Source organism: Planococcus citri, chromosome 3 (genome assembly GCF_950023065.1).
Source record: "Planococcus citri chromosome 3, ihPlaCitr1.1, whole genome shotgun sequence".
Classification (NCBI taxonomy): Eukaryota; Metazoa; Arthropoda; class Insecta; order Hemiptera; family Pseudococcidae; genus Planococcus; species Planococcus citri.
The window spans coordinates 46,527,556-46,541,340 of record NC_088679.1 but is presented as its reverse complement, the minus strand read 5'-3'; the positions used below and the strand labels follow the sequence as shown (position 1 = coordinate 46,541,340).

At 31.8% G+C, this 13,785-nt stretch overlaps 1 protein-coding gene across 3 annotated transcripts in view; it reads left to right on the top strand.

The window, feature by feature from the left end:
• The window catches only part of Root (ciliary rootlet coiled-coil, rootletin), a 45,580-nt gene extending 34,738 nt beyond the window's left edge, over positions 1 to 10,842 (top strand). For all 3 annotated transcript variants that reach the window (XM_065358174.1, XM_065358175.1, XM_065358173.1), the window contains 25 exons: positions 6 to 120; positions 1,982 to 2,218; positions 2,345 to 2,481; positions 2,592 to 2,752; positions 3,227 to 3,357; positions 3,438 to 3,605; positions 3,684 to 3,878; positions 3,949 to 4,125; positions 4,202 to 4,384; positions 4,459 to 4,651; positions 4,737 to 4,920; positions 5,637 to 5,812; positions 6,052 to 6,237; positions 6,324 to 6,568; positions 6,655 to 6,870; positions 6,947 to 7,148; positions 7,225 to 7,349; positions 7,431 to 7,607; positions 7,691 to 7,798; positions 7,867 to 8,046; positions 8,898 to 9,110; positions 9,195 to 9,491; positions 9,583 to 9,833; positions 9,909 to 10,029; positions 10,118 to 10,842. In XM_065358174.1, the coding sequence (XP_065214246.1) occupies positions 6 to 120; positions 1,982 to 2,218; positions 2,345 to 2,481; positions 2,592 to 2,752; positions 3,227 to 3,357; positions 3,438 to 3,605; positions 3,684 to 3,878; positions 3,949 to 4,125; positions 4,202 to 4,384; positions 4,459 to 4,651; positions 4,737 to 4,920; positions 5,637 to 5,812; positions 6,052 to 6,237; positions 6,324 to 6,568; positions 6,655 to 6,870; positions 6,947 to 7,148; positions 7,225 to 7,349; positions 7,431 to 7,607; positions 7,691 to 7,798; positions 7,867 to 8,046; positions 8,898 to 9,110; positions 9,195 to 9,491; positions 9,583 to 9,833; positions 9,909 to 10,029; positions 10,118 to 10,363 (4,624 nt within the window). In that variant the 3' untranslated portion in view covers positions 10,364 to 10,842. The remainder of the gene's footprint in view (positions 1 to 5; positions 121 to 1,981; positions 2,219 to 2,344; positions 2,482 to 2,591; positions 2,753 to 3,226; positions 3,358 to 3,437; positions 3,606 to 3,683; positions 3,879 to 3,948; positions 4,126 to 4,201; positions 4,385 to 4,458; positions 4,652 to 4,736; positions 4,921 to 5,636; positions 5,813 to 6,051; positions 6,238 to 6,323; positions 6,569 to 6,654; positions 6,871 to 6,946; positions 7,149 to 7,224; positions 7,350 to 7,430; positions 7,608 to 7,690; positions 7,799 to 7,866; positions 8,047 to 8,897; positions 9,111 to 9,194; positions 9,492 to 9,582; positions 9,834 to 9,908; positions 10,030 to 10,117) is intronic.
• Positions 10,843 to 13,785: the final 2,943 nt, after the last annotated feature.

Here is a 13,785-nt window from a genome sequence, read left to right as displayed (position 1 = left end):
CTCAGGTCACAATCCGAAAACGTTCTCAGAGTTCATTCGGCTAATGCGTTCGTTGAAAATACTATATCCGGGGTTCAAGCAGCATTGTACAAGTATCAGTCTCAAATACACGAATTACAGGTTCGTTATTTATTCATAGTATATTGCTCGTTAACTAAAACAATGGAAAAATCCTTGTATTTGTTTATTTATATTATTAACGTCAAAAGAAAACTTGAAAGATTAACATTAATGTACTGATTTGATTTATTTACGTATAAGATGAACGTTAACCCGATGGAAAAATGATTCGTAGGCCCAACTTACGTGGAATTTTCATTCAATCGTTGAGCGTGATTTTTTCGATTGATAATATATACGTAGAAATTAAAAAAAATCACGGTATGGTCCAAAAGTATCAAAAAAATAAATAATTTTGAATGCTTATTGCTTAGAGACATTTTATTAGCGATCGATTGTTTTTCGTATCCTAAAAAGAATTATTTACTGTTCTGAATGTTTTAAGGGAGGAGAGAAAAGGGAAGGAGCCAAGTTGCTACGTTTATTTGATTGTCAAAAAATTTTCAAAACATCTCTTTGAGTAGGTAGGTACCTAGTACCTACTAAAACATTTTAGAAGACGGGGGGGGGGGTGAGGTCTAATTTTACCCAACTTTTCAGCCATGCAGAAACAACTACACATCATTAGACTATCTCGTTGGTACAATTTTTGAAAAAAAAAATGAAATTTTGATTTTTTGATACCTCGTAGAGTAAGTAATCTTGAAACTTTTGATGCTGCGTTGATCTTGGATTCTTTATTATCTACTCTGAATATCATTTCTTCGCAAACGTGTCCTAATTTGAAAATTATATACTCTATCGACCCATCGTTCTGAATTTTTGTATCACACCGTACTTTACTTGAGAGTTAATTAACATTTTATGTATCATTGTATCTGATGAAGTGACGAATCTCCATCTAAGCATATTTTATCATCGAAGGAAAGTAACTGATATCTATTAGCAACCTACCTATATTCCATATCACCACAGATTTGTTTTTACGAAATCGGGATTTTATTGCTCTCGTTTTCGTTTCTTTGAATTCCTTCCTCGTCATTCTTTCATAATTTCAAGTTGATGTTTTTACTTTTCAGTTGTCTGACTATGATACTTATTGAATTCCTTATAATTTGATGTAGGAATCTTCTTTCCTGTAGTTTAGATTTACAGGTTGCCTATTGGTCGAATAAAAAGGTACAAAAACAGAGACAGATTTAGTGCTTTTGTGTCCTTGAACAAAAATGAATTACGGTCCTTCCCAACTTTTGTTTTGTTTTTGTTTATGTTTTTTCAAATTCAGGACTTATACCTATATATACTAGAGGGTTTGAAATTTTAAAAATAACAGGTGTACCCCCTATAATTTATTAAAGCAAAATACACAAGTTTTATTTCGATTCAAAAGTGCATGAGAATATTATTTTCTTCTAATTTAGGTATCATGAAAAAAAAAGAGAAGGGGACAAAATTGAACAAAGAGGAGAGAACAAAATTGTTCATTTCCTTCTTGTGCAGTTACGTAGAGCAATTAAATTAAATAACTAGTACCTAACTAAGTACCTATGTTATAATAGAATAAATTGATTGAAATATTATTTTCATTTATATATGTAGGTAAGAATTATAACAAAAAAAAAAAATCACTATCACTCAAGTAAACCATACATATACCTAACAAAACAAGTTCAAAAAGCAAATTTCGAATCAATCAGTATAAATTCCATATCAACTTAACGTTTCCGATTAGCGGTTTTTTTCCGAAATAAATAAATACTTACCTACCAAATTTTAACGTGTATTTGATTAATCGATAACGCTACGTATAGAAATTGTAGAAAAAAATTTATTATATGCGATAGCCTATGGTCTATCGGTATAAGGCCGAACAATCATTCTTCTAATACGTTTGATTAATGAACGATGAAAATATTTGCAGGTTAAAATCTCATCTCTATCAGAGCAATTATTATCGACCGATAAGCAGAACGAGAATCACGCCGATATGCAGAGGAAATTAATGGATAAGATTGGCGAACAAAACGATGAATTAGATTCTTTAAAAGCTGAATTAAATTTACTCAATCAGGAAAAGGAATCTTTGGCAAAGGCGTTAGATTCAGCCAGAGCAGAGAAATTTGCGGTTGAGAAAAATCGAGCCGAAATCAGCAATATGGTAAATATTTGAAATGATTTTTGTCACAATGTTGTACATACAGGAAGATAAATAGGCACACGGTGATGGGTTCGATGAACGTAGATATGTTTCAAAACAGCCATTACAGTAAAGATTATTTTACAGCTAGAATCTGTCAACAATGATTACGAAAAAATATTAAAAAGTAACAATCGTCTGCAAAAAATAGCTCTTAATTTAGAAGACGAAAAAAATTTTCTACAAAATGAAGCTGACCGGTTAACAAAAGAGTTAGAAACAAGGTTGAAATTTTACACTGTTGCGCACCATTATTCCTTCAACACTTTGCATCGGTTTTTGTAAGTTTGATTTTAATTTGTGCGTTTTTTTTTTTTTGGAAATTTTCTAACAGAGAATTAGCTCATCATATGACGGAAGATCGGTGTAGTCAGATGCTCGAAGAATTGTTAACAATCAAAGAAGAATTAAATAGGGAAAGACTTGATAAAGAGTTGATCGAGCAGAATCGAGCTGAAGCACAATCTCTACTCAATTATGTTGAGAAAACAAAAGGTTAGTATTTCTCAAGTTATAATCATTTTCGAAACGTGATTCATTATCGCTTCTACTAAGATCAAAGGGTCAGTCTGGTTTTTTTCTTGTATGTTGTATGGTGTGGTCTAACTTTTAAACTGGGTATACAATAATTCACCTTTGGTTAGCAAATTGATATAATTTCAAGGTTAATTATCTCTTCGAGGTCTTATACAGGCAATGTACTCTATAGTTTTTACCATCCTATTCCTATTAGATCGAAAATTCGGGGGAAAAACAGTTGAAAAATGAAAGTAAATTTTTATCCTCCTATTTCATTCTAAAAAATTTTCTATGCAGTCAATGGATACTGTCAATTATCTCAATTGAGATACCTAAATAAATAATAATAATGAAATTCTCCAGCCTCTTTCAATCCTTTATTTCTTTGAATTCAGTATTTCTTACAAATTTCACTGAACGAAATGAAACCATTAATTATCGATGTTTTAGGAGAACTTGAAGCTGAATTACAGAGGGTACTAATGGAAAGGTCCGAAGTTCACGACGCATTATCAAAAGCTGAATCTTTAGGCACGTCTCTAGAAGAAGAGAAGAAAAGGTTGACCGAAGAGTTGAAAAATGTACCTACTTAATCATTTTTTTTCTCGGAAAAAGTATCATTTTTTGAAACCCTCTCATTTACCTGAATATAACGTTTCAGACGGATGAAGCAAAAACTAAATTCCAAAATCAGTTATCAGATTTGAATAATGATTTAGAAGCTGTTCGTAAAGAACTTTTGCACACCGAACAAAACCGTTTGGATTTGGAAACAGAAAAAATGGCTCTATTGGAAAAATACAAATATTCCGAAGCTGAAAAGGAGAAAGTATATGAATTCGTAATTTTTTCTGGAGGGAATTGACGCATTTAAACTTCAAGAGATTTTTTTTTTTTTACATTACAGTTGGAAATTGAGTTGGGTGGTGTGACTCACGAACGTAACGAGCTAAGCGACCAATTGATGAATGCTCAACGTAAAAAAGATGCATTAAATGAAGAACTTATGAGATTACGTCATAGAATCGAACAAGTCAGTGAAACAAATGCACGAGTTAACAAACACCTTGAAGATTTGGTGAAAGAATGTGAAGAAAAACAGGTTCGTATATTGATGTGTCCTCTAATGAAATTAGTTATTTTTCATTTCACGCTGAATAAAATTTTTTCAGGTGATGCTCGAAAGCAACGAAAAAGAAATAATTCATTTGCAAGAGCTCAACGCTGTGCTTAAAAATGATAAAGAATCTTTGGAAGCAGCCTTATTCGAAACGCAAAATAATTTCGAGGCTTCTGAAATCAAACGAGAAACTATGGAAAAAGATATTCAAGAGCTTTTAGGCAAACAAGTAAATAAATTCCCAAAAATTTTTGAACCAAATTAACAAATAATTCAATTTTAATTGGTTCTTCGTTTCATTTCAGGATTTCTTGAAAAACGAAATTTGTCGACTAGAGAACGAATTGGAAAACATGTCTAAACAATTTAACGACACGAAGACCAGCTTGATGCAGCAACTGAAATCATTGGAAAACGAATACAAGCAGAAAATCGATAGTTTGAAAAATCAAAATGACGAAAACACCAGACGACTAGAAGAAGAAAAAGTTTGTTTTTTCAAATTTTTATTAAAAATAAATCTTTTGAAAATATTTTTAAAAATTATTTCAATTTTTTGTAGGAGCAAGTAAGAACGAACGCAGAAAAACGACTACAATCCACTTTGGCAGAACTCGAACGTAATAAAACAGAAGAAATTACGCTCCTGGAGAAAAAAATGGAAAATCTTAAACAACACATCGACATGCAAAATCAACAATACGAAGAAGCCCTACGACGAGCCGAAAATGATAAACAACAAGCTCTGTTATTAGGTACCTAGACGTGCCCATTTTTTCGAACCGTGGAGTTTCCATTTTGAATTTATTGAAATTATTTGCATCGTGATATCATTTTCAGCTCACCAAGATCAAAAAGCCCTTCTTGAAAAAATGGAGTCAGTTCGCAATGAACTGGAAGAAGAACGCGCCGCTCTGGAAAAATTACGTCGTGAAGCTAACTTGAAAGCTGAGCAAGATCGTTCCAGCATAAACACCCTTCGTGAACAAGTCACCAGGTTGACGTCTAAAATGGACGATATGAGGTAAAATTTTGCTTTGAAAAACAGCATTGACATTGACAAGTTTTATTTTTCGATTAAGGTCACTAGTACTGGGTCGTCGAAATTTACAGCTCACGTTGGGGGGGGGCTGAGGGGGACAGAGTTGTTGATTTTACCTACTCTAGTATTTATTTTACATGTTGTGTCAAAGTGCGAAATTTTATATAATATGTATACATAATTTGATAAAAACCCCATTAAATGACAGCGTAGATCGTGTTTCAATGTACGAGCATTTTAGCACGTATTTAAAACATTAACTTGCTCGAACTTTGTACCGTAAATCGGTCATGAGCTGGGTAAAAATTCGTACACGATCTAAAATGTTGTTGTTGTTTTTAAATGTTTTATTATTGTTGTTCAGCATTTTGCTTTTTACGTTTCATTTTCTTTTATTACTATTCGATTACCCTATTTTATTACTTACCCATATTTGATAATTACAATTACTCCAAAATTCAGTTATTAATGCAAGTAGTGAATTTGTTGTAACTGAAAGATAAAGATCTTATGCTCTTTTTCGCTCTTCGTAACCCCCTCCCCCTCCTCGCTTACCCTCGATCAGATTGATTATCCGTCAATAATTATTGTTTTAAAATTTTCTAATCATTTAAAAAGGCGGTATGATGAAAATGCGATCTATTCAACCAATTAATCATTAATGTTTAATTTCAACTGTAATATTTTTTTGTTCGCAGAATAAAAACGGAAGAAGAAAAACAACGACTTGAAAACGAAATGGAAGATGTGAAAAAAGATCGCGATTGTTATGCCAAGCAATGCGAAGAATTGAAAGTAGAATTATCTTTATCCGAAGATAGATATGAAAATATAAAAATTCAGTTAGCCGAAACTAATCACAAGTTGAAAGAAAGTAAGAAAACATGGAATCAATTTTTTACCAGAAACAATTATTGTTGGCCTGTGTAATCGATACAACAACGCGTTAATTAACTTCGCTAATTAGATTTGTTGATAATTTTAATTAGATAGTTTTTCTCGAGCATGTGCTTTTAAAGAAAAAGTGCATCAACCTAATTTTACCTTCACTCAATGATATTCTGATAGTCGATTAATCAACGAAGAATTTCACTAATATTTATTTATTTATAGTCGAGAAAATCGCCGATAACAGCAGGAGGGAGTTGAATGATATGAAACGCCAATTAAACGAATGCGGTATTGAAAAAGAAAAATATCTTCTTTCGAATAGGGAGTTGAGAGATTTCATCAAGAAATCTGAAGCTGAGAAACGCGAACAAGCACGATCGTTGGAGGAATCGCATCAAAAAGTTGCTGGTTCGATTTTAAAATACCTATACTTATTACTAAATACATCTGTGTTTGATTACGTAAGAAAAATAATTTTTGAATGTCGATTTCAGGTTTAGAAGATAAAATAAGTCAACTTGAGAATGAAAAATCAAAATTGCAGAATGTCTGTAGAGATTTCGAAATCAAGCTTGTGCAGTCCAGCCAAAGTGCTCAGAATTTACAACAAGAGCTGGAGAAATCAAATTCTGCTAATCAACAAAAAGAAAATGATGAGAAAGAATTGCTTATTAAATTGAATATAGAATTGGAAGATAAAGACAAACTTCAACAAGAATTGCATATTTATAAGAAGCAGGTTCGTAGTTCGTATATGGCCAACTTTATTGGCATTATTTGAAAAATGTAGGTACCTATTTGATATGATCATTCATTTTCTCGCAGTTGATGGACGCTGAAAGAAATATCGAAGCTAATCAGCAAGAATTGATGAAAATACGTCAACGAATCAGAGAAGACGAAGAAGGATGGCATTTAAGGGAGCAGGAATTATTATCTCGGTTAGAAGATGGCCGAGTTAAAGAAAGGAAATTAGAAGATCAAAGACATAATCTAGAATTATGCTTGACCGATGCAAATCAACAAATGCAAGAACTGAAGGTAAATAGGCCAATTTGCTCAGAAATCTACGCATCATCATCGTTTTCCATTTTGTTAATATTTTCTGTGACTGTAGTCTCGTTTAGGAGGCAGCGAAGGAAGAGTGCGTGCTTTGGACTCTCAACTTGGCCAACTAGAAATGACCAAAAAAGATCTGGAAAACAGATTGAAATCGATTGGAAACATCTTTAAACGTTTGAATGTTATACAGTCCGAAGGCCCTCTTTCTTCTCCTCTACGTGTGTTAGCTCCGCAAAGACGATGGAGTCCTAGTCGTGGTAATTTCATCTCCCGCTTTGATTTGAAACATTTTTCATTATTTTGTTTTTAAATCAACTTTTCAATCTTTTTTAGCTGTTGCTCAAGATGCAGTATTTGAAAATGGAAGAACGGATAGTGCGTTTGATGTAAATCCAGAATCTATTAAGAAAAATGTCAGATTCCTTTTACAACAAATGGCTCAGCTTGAAAGAGAAAGAGTAGGTCTCAATTATGAGTACTTATTAAATTCATTCTTTTCGATGGATGTTATTTTTTTTTACAAGAGTTGAATTTTACAGGATGATATGAAAATACAAAATATAAACATGAAGAAGCAATTGGATGAGAACTACGACACACAGAATAAAAATGAATCAAAAATTAGCAACATGGTACAGTGTATTAGGCAGCTGAATGAAGAAAAAGGAACACTAGAGATGCATTTGGATCAAAAAGAAGCATCTTTGATGAATGAGGTAAATATTTTGTATTTCAATTGATTCGTTATTTTTTTATTCTATTTTATTTAATTTTTGGTGAACACCATTTTTATGTTTAGACCGAACTTCTAAAGCACAAAATTGAAGAGAATCAACAACTCAGAGATAAAATAGCATCTTTAGAATTAAACTTACAATCCGGATGTGAAGAAAAGTTCCAGTGTGAGGTAATTTCAAGAAATTAAAATGAAAAAATCTTTTTTTTGGTCAGAATTTACGTTAATTTTTATTTTAGGAACGGGTTATGAAGTTGAGAAATTTGAACAGTCAACTGGAAAATGAGAGGCAGAAACTGAAAGAAGATTTAACGAGATGTGAATCAAGATCAGCTCGATTGGAGATTCAAAGAATAGCATTAGAGGGCGATTTGAACCGGTTGCAGATGATATTACAAGAAAAAGATATTCACATACAAGTAAACATGATTTTTGTTTCGTTTTTCGTTTTTTTTTTTTTTTTTTTTTTGTGAAATTGGCTATGTATTGAAACTTAATTCAAGTATTTTTTTTTCTTAAATTGTAGCATGTGTCTTGGGCTGGCCTTTAATTTCCACGTTTAAAATAATTCCCTTTCATCTACTTAATTTTCTTTCGTTCGTGAGAAATAATTTCCAGATTTCTGTTTCGCGTCAAAATGAGATTAATCAGTACAATGGAGTCAAATGAGGCAAAAAAAACTAAATTTATAAAACGAAAAAAAAAATTAATTGTTAAATTTTTGTTTTCTTTATTACCTAAAAATACGCAGTCATATAGACAGCTCTAGAGATTGGCTCAAAATTCTGAACTATTATTATGAGAATTTTAAAATTCCCATGATGAGGTATGACCTATTAATATTTTCTCTTTTGACCTGCGTTGGGTGGCATGGCAGTTGAATTGATGAATTGAAATTCAGCGCAGATGAAATAGAGTTCTCCACTTGATTTGATTCAAGACCCCTTATTTATTTATCATAGGCAACCATGCATACTAAAAAATACGATATATTGCGTTTTTAAAAGATTTTGGCTTAAATCTTGACGAAGTGGGATTGTTGGTAAAATTTTTTGTTAAATGGTTTTTTACCTGCTTTTTCGATTGGTCTGCTGAATTTTTTCTTAAGCACTCTATGAATAATCGAGCTGAATGTTTTTTTCTATTGAAATGAAAATCGAATGCACTGTGGTCTAGTGAAAAGTGAAATTTTTTTTCAGTTTAAAAACAAAAATAATAATAATTTACTTTTAATATCTCTCTACCTGACGCTATATATTTTTTTCAACAGAAAATGCAAGACCGTCTGGAAGCTCAGACGAGGACTATTGCAAATCTTGAAGAAAAATGTGATTCTTTACAGTCATCTGTAGATCAAATGCATTCATCCCTAGAAATCGCCAGTTCTGTGGAAGCAGATTTACGAGCTGAAATTCAAAGCTTACAAAAATCTCTTTCAGATTGCGCATTCTCTTCGAGTTCAACAAATGATAGAATCAAACAAGTATACTTAATCGAAACTACTTATTTAACATTATTTTTATTCATGTCACAATGTTAAATAAAAAAAAATATTTTCTCATCACAGCTGCAGAAAACGTTAAGTAATAACGAAAATGAAAGAAGGTTGTTGACTGAACGATTAGAAAGAACAGAACGTGCGCTGACAGAAATGCATGCCGAATGTAAAGCAAGAGCTGAACAAATCTGCGCACTTCAGTCTGAACTCGATGGTAAAGATATACAGAAAGCTCATCTTGAAGATCAATTAAGATTCGCTAAATACTCATCAACCGGTTTGGATGATAAAGATACTTACTCTATGCACAAGTTACAAATCGAGTGTTGCGAGCTTCGAGGCAAAATTGAAATGCTAGAAGAGAAGGTAAGTCTATCCAATAAACACACACGAAATGATTATATGGATTCCAGCGCCTTTCAGATACTTTTTCACATTATACTTTTTTTCGTTTCAGCTAAGAAGGGTGGAATCAGAAAAGAAAACTGTTGAGAAAAAACTAAGCAAGGAAAGAGGAAAAAGTCACGATAAAATGGATACTTCCGATATTATGGCTAGTAATTACGCTTTTGGTGCCACTTCGAGTCTTAACTTGTCTTATCTTGAGCACGAGAATAAGGACTTGAAGCAGAGGTGTAATCAACTCGAGGCTCAGTTAGCTGAAAAAGAAGCTGAATTGGCTCGTCTACGTGCTAAAGATCTTTCCAGGTAATTATACTAAATGAAGTAGATATCTAATTACCTGAAATCATGTTCCGTCATTTAATGAATTCCTTTAACCAGAATCTCCATGGATCGGAGCGATGACATGGAAAGATACAGAGCAGGTCAATTGCGCGCCGAACATCTTCTCAAAGCTAGAGAGCAATCACATCGACAACAAGTGCAACACCTGAAAAATGAAGTAAGTACCTAATTAAAAGGTTAACTTACGTGGAACCTCTCGCTGTTTTGATTGCTAAAAAATGTCATTTTTTAATCCTAATTTTCAGATAAGCAATTTACGCAAGCGTTTAGATCAAGAGATGAAACTGAAAAGGAGGTATTTACTAGAAAGCCCTGCGGAAAACCTTCGTATTAGACAGCTTCGTGAAACTTTAGCTGACTCATTACGTACCGTCTCTCAAAACCCTACGTTGGATGCTTTACTATTGGATCACGAAACGAAAAAATTGAATTCTTCGTTACATCTTGTCAAATCAGACCGTCTAAAATCATTGTTACCAACTCCGCGTTAATTACAAAGTTCAGTTTCGTTATTGAGATATTGAATTAAATTACGAAAGGTTGAAATATTGATTCAAAAAGTTACGATCGAGATAAATCTTTTTGAGTGAAATAGCGATGAATTTGAAATGTCCTGATGTCAAAAATCACCAAAATCATAGATTTGAAATTATTTATATTTTTTTACTTATGCTTTTTGAAAGACTTTAGTTACGTAGTATTATTATCGCACAAAAAGTGCACTCGTTTAGTCCACTCCAGTTTCATGAATGTGGTTGTAGAGACCTCACTGTGAAGGAATTATTATTTCTTATCGCAGTTGTTTTAATGAAATTATTCTCAAGATGCCATTGCTCATTTAAAAATGAGTCTTGGATTTGACGTGAATTTGTTTCGCGAGTACAAAATAATCTCTCAAACTCTAGTCATATTTTTATGATATTTTGTGTTTTCAATATTGAATAAATTTTAGAATAACTTGTTGCAATAACTTGCTTTATTTTAATTGTTTTTTAATTTTTTATGTGGTTGAATCAATTTTAATTAATTTTTTTTTTTTACTATTTCAATAACTGTCATAATTATTTATATTGAAATCCAGTTCCTTATTCATATTTTAGAAGCATTTTCAATAAAAAATACTAAGTACTTTTTAAAATTACTAGAAAAACATTTTTTTACCCAGAGCTTTAAAATCAATTCTGAGGTATTATTCTGACATAATTTTACTACTTTTTTCTCACTTATTCTCTTTATTTAAATTTCAATAATTTTCAACTATTTTTTTTTTTTTTTTTTGGAAAAAATTAAGAAATTATTGAAAATTGGAAATATAATTTTTACTCTTCTATTTAAATATTCAAAATAAAGGTTACACTTTCGGCGAAAATAAGTCATTTTGAAAAACTAAATTACGAATTGGTTAACCATAAATGTTACATATAATAGTAAAAAGTGAGCAATTCTCAGATTTATTCAGGCCAGAAGTTTATTTGACCAAAATACCTTCTTAAAATGCTCCATAGCTTTAGATTACGAATATCGAATAAAAAATACAAGAATTGCACCATGCTTAAAACAAAGTAAACGACGAAGAGTTTGAATGATGAGCCCACGGTGAGTTTTACTACTTATTTTAATACCTTCAACTCGACGATACTGTACGTAGGTAGGTACCTAATTCTACTAATATTCTTACTGAACAGTATTAACCCACCCTAACTATAACATTCCCTCGTCGCTTTTTTCCCCAAGAAAACTAATTCATCTGCATAAAAAGCTCAATTTGCCATCATAGCTGAAATTCAAAAATAGGTACCTTTTTTAAAAAACATTTTACTTGATTACAGTTTTATTTAAATTTTTTACCATGCGCTTAAAATTATAAACGTGTCAATCCCTCACCATTTACAAGACATGAAAAAAATCAGGAAAGAATCTTTTACCTAGTTGTAAGAAAATGTACTCATGTAGGTAGGAAAATCTGAAGAAATAATTTTATATAGCAATAATGATTCGTTCATTGTTTCGATGTTGGTAGGTAAGTATTTTCTCAAGATGTAGGAACCTTTTGCGCTGTGTTACGCAAACGTTTCTTTTAAAATTTAAATTAAATATTTTCCCTTATAGGCGTTATTAATCTACGGGGACATTTATTCTTTGAAATTTTGCACTATAAGAAGCAAACATTGGTCTACTTAAGTGCTATAAAGTTTCGTTTAATATCGTCTTCCACTGGGATACTTAGGTAAAATAAGTTTATACGAGACACCATTTGCATAGTAATAAATTTTTTCACCTATTATATTATTAATCGAGCATAAAACTGCAATCAACAAATTGTCAACTCGTTGTATAAGCACGTTTCACGAACCAAGGTCACAATAACATACACTATCACTCTCTACGTAAACTGTTGGGAGGTATGTACGAGTACGTATCTAAATCAGTGCAATTCAGGGTAACAAAGAAATCATTTCTTTCAAGTGGAAATAAAGAGACAATGCACGTATATCTAACACTTTCAAGGAAGATAATCTTTATAACAGGAGTCGCAACGTTATTACACATTCCGCCAAATTAATATCAAAAATTCATCATTTCGGAAGTTAATTTTGAACAACATAAGGATTAAATTTTGACAAAGATAAAAAACCTTAGGTGATAACTTCAACAACACTGCCACATCGGCTCAAACTATTTTGAAATTAGTTTTCAAAATGAACGATGACTGTGACTTTCTACGCAGTGGGGACGAAGAAAGTAAAAATATAAACGTGGAACGGAGATAATTTTTGTCTATTTTGATTCCATTCCACATGAAAACGTTTGTATTTTCAAGTTTTTATTAGGCATAGAAAGTACTGAAAGACTGTCTGATTCTGTGGTCAAAATTTCAACCTCAGAAATTCATTTAAAAGAAATGTTTAAAATTTGCGCAAAGCCCAAGAATATGAGAAAAAGATTTCTATAAATCAAAAAAAGGGACTAGCTACGTTTCGAAAAATCTCTGCAATTTTTGTTATTTCCGTTTTTTAATTAATGTGAGCCCGAGGCAAGATGAGGGACTCCTGAAATTTTTCACACCACTTTCCTCTCAAAAACAACTACCTATGTTTTATTTTCAAAAATTGAGGTCGAAAATGAGTTTGTTAAAAAAAAACAGAATTTTTTCACAAGTTTTTCCCTATACTTAAAGAAGTCTCCAACCCCCGCCCCCCAAAATTGATTATTTTGTTTCCAAAAAAAGTTTATTTGAGAAGTTCCTTTTGAAAAAGTTTTTTTAAATAAGTACGTAAAAAGTTTCCTTCGTGAAAATCGAGGTCAAGAACAAATTTTGTTTCGCGACAAATAATTTTTGGAGAGAGGGTTTTCTCTTGTAGAGATTTTTTTTTCGAAAAAGTTTTTCACAAGATTTTTAAAAAAAGTGCAATACTTAGCTTTTGATTCATGAAGTTTTTTCAAAAACAACATGAAAATTTTAATTTTTATTCAAAAATGACGGTTGCACTTTTTCTTCTAAAAATCAAGTTCACAGATTTTTTTTAAATGCAAGCTCTCTGAAAAACGCAAGGCCAGAGCGAATTATTGCACTCGCTGTCGCCCTCCTCCTACAGGTGATATTGAAAAATTGTGGTTTTGTAGGTACATTGAGAAAAAATAGCTGAAAATTATCTGGAAACTTGTTTCATTTTACAAAATCTTTATAATTCTCAAAAAATTAAAATTGGAGGTTTGATTCATTTGAGAAATTTTTCAAAAATAATTTTCTCAATTTCACTAGGTATGAAATTCAGCCGAGAAATCAAAAATCAGGGATCACATTAACGCATTGATTTTGAAAATAATTATGTACTTCGTTCTGAAATTTGAGATTGAAGATGATGAAATTGTATGCTAGGAGAAGGGGGGGGGGGCGAAAAAGTTCGATACA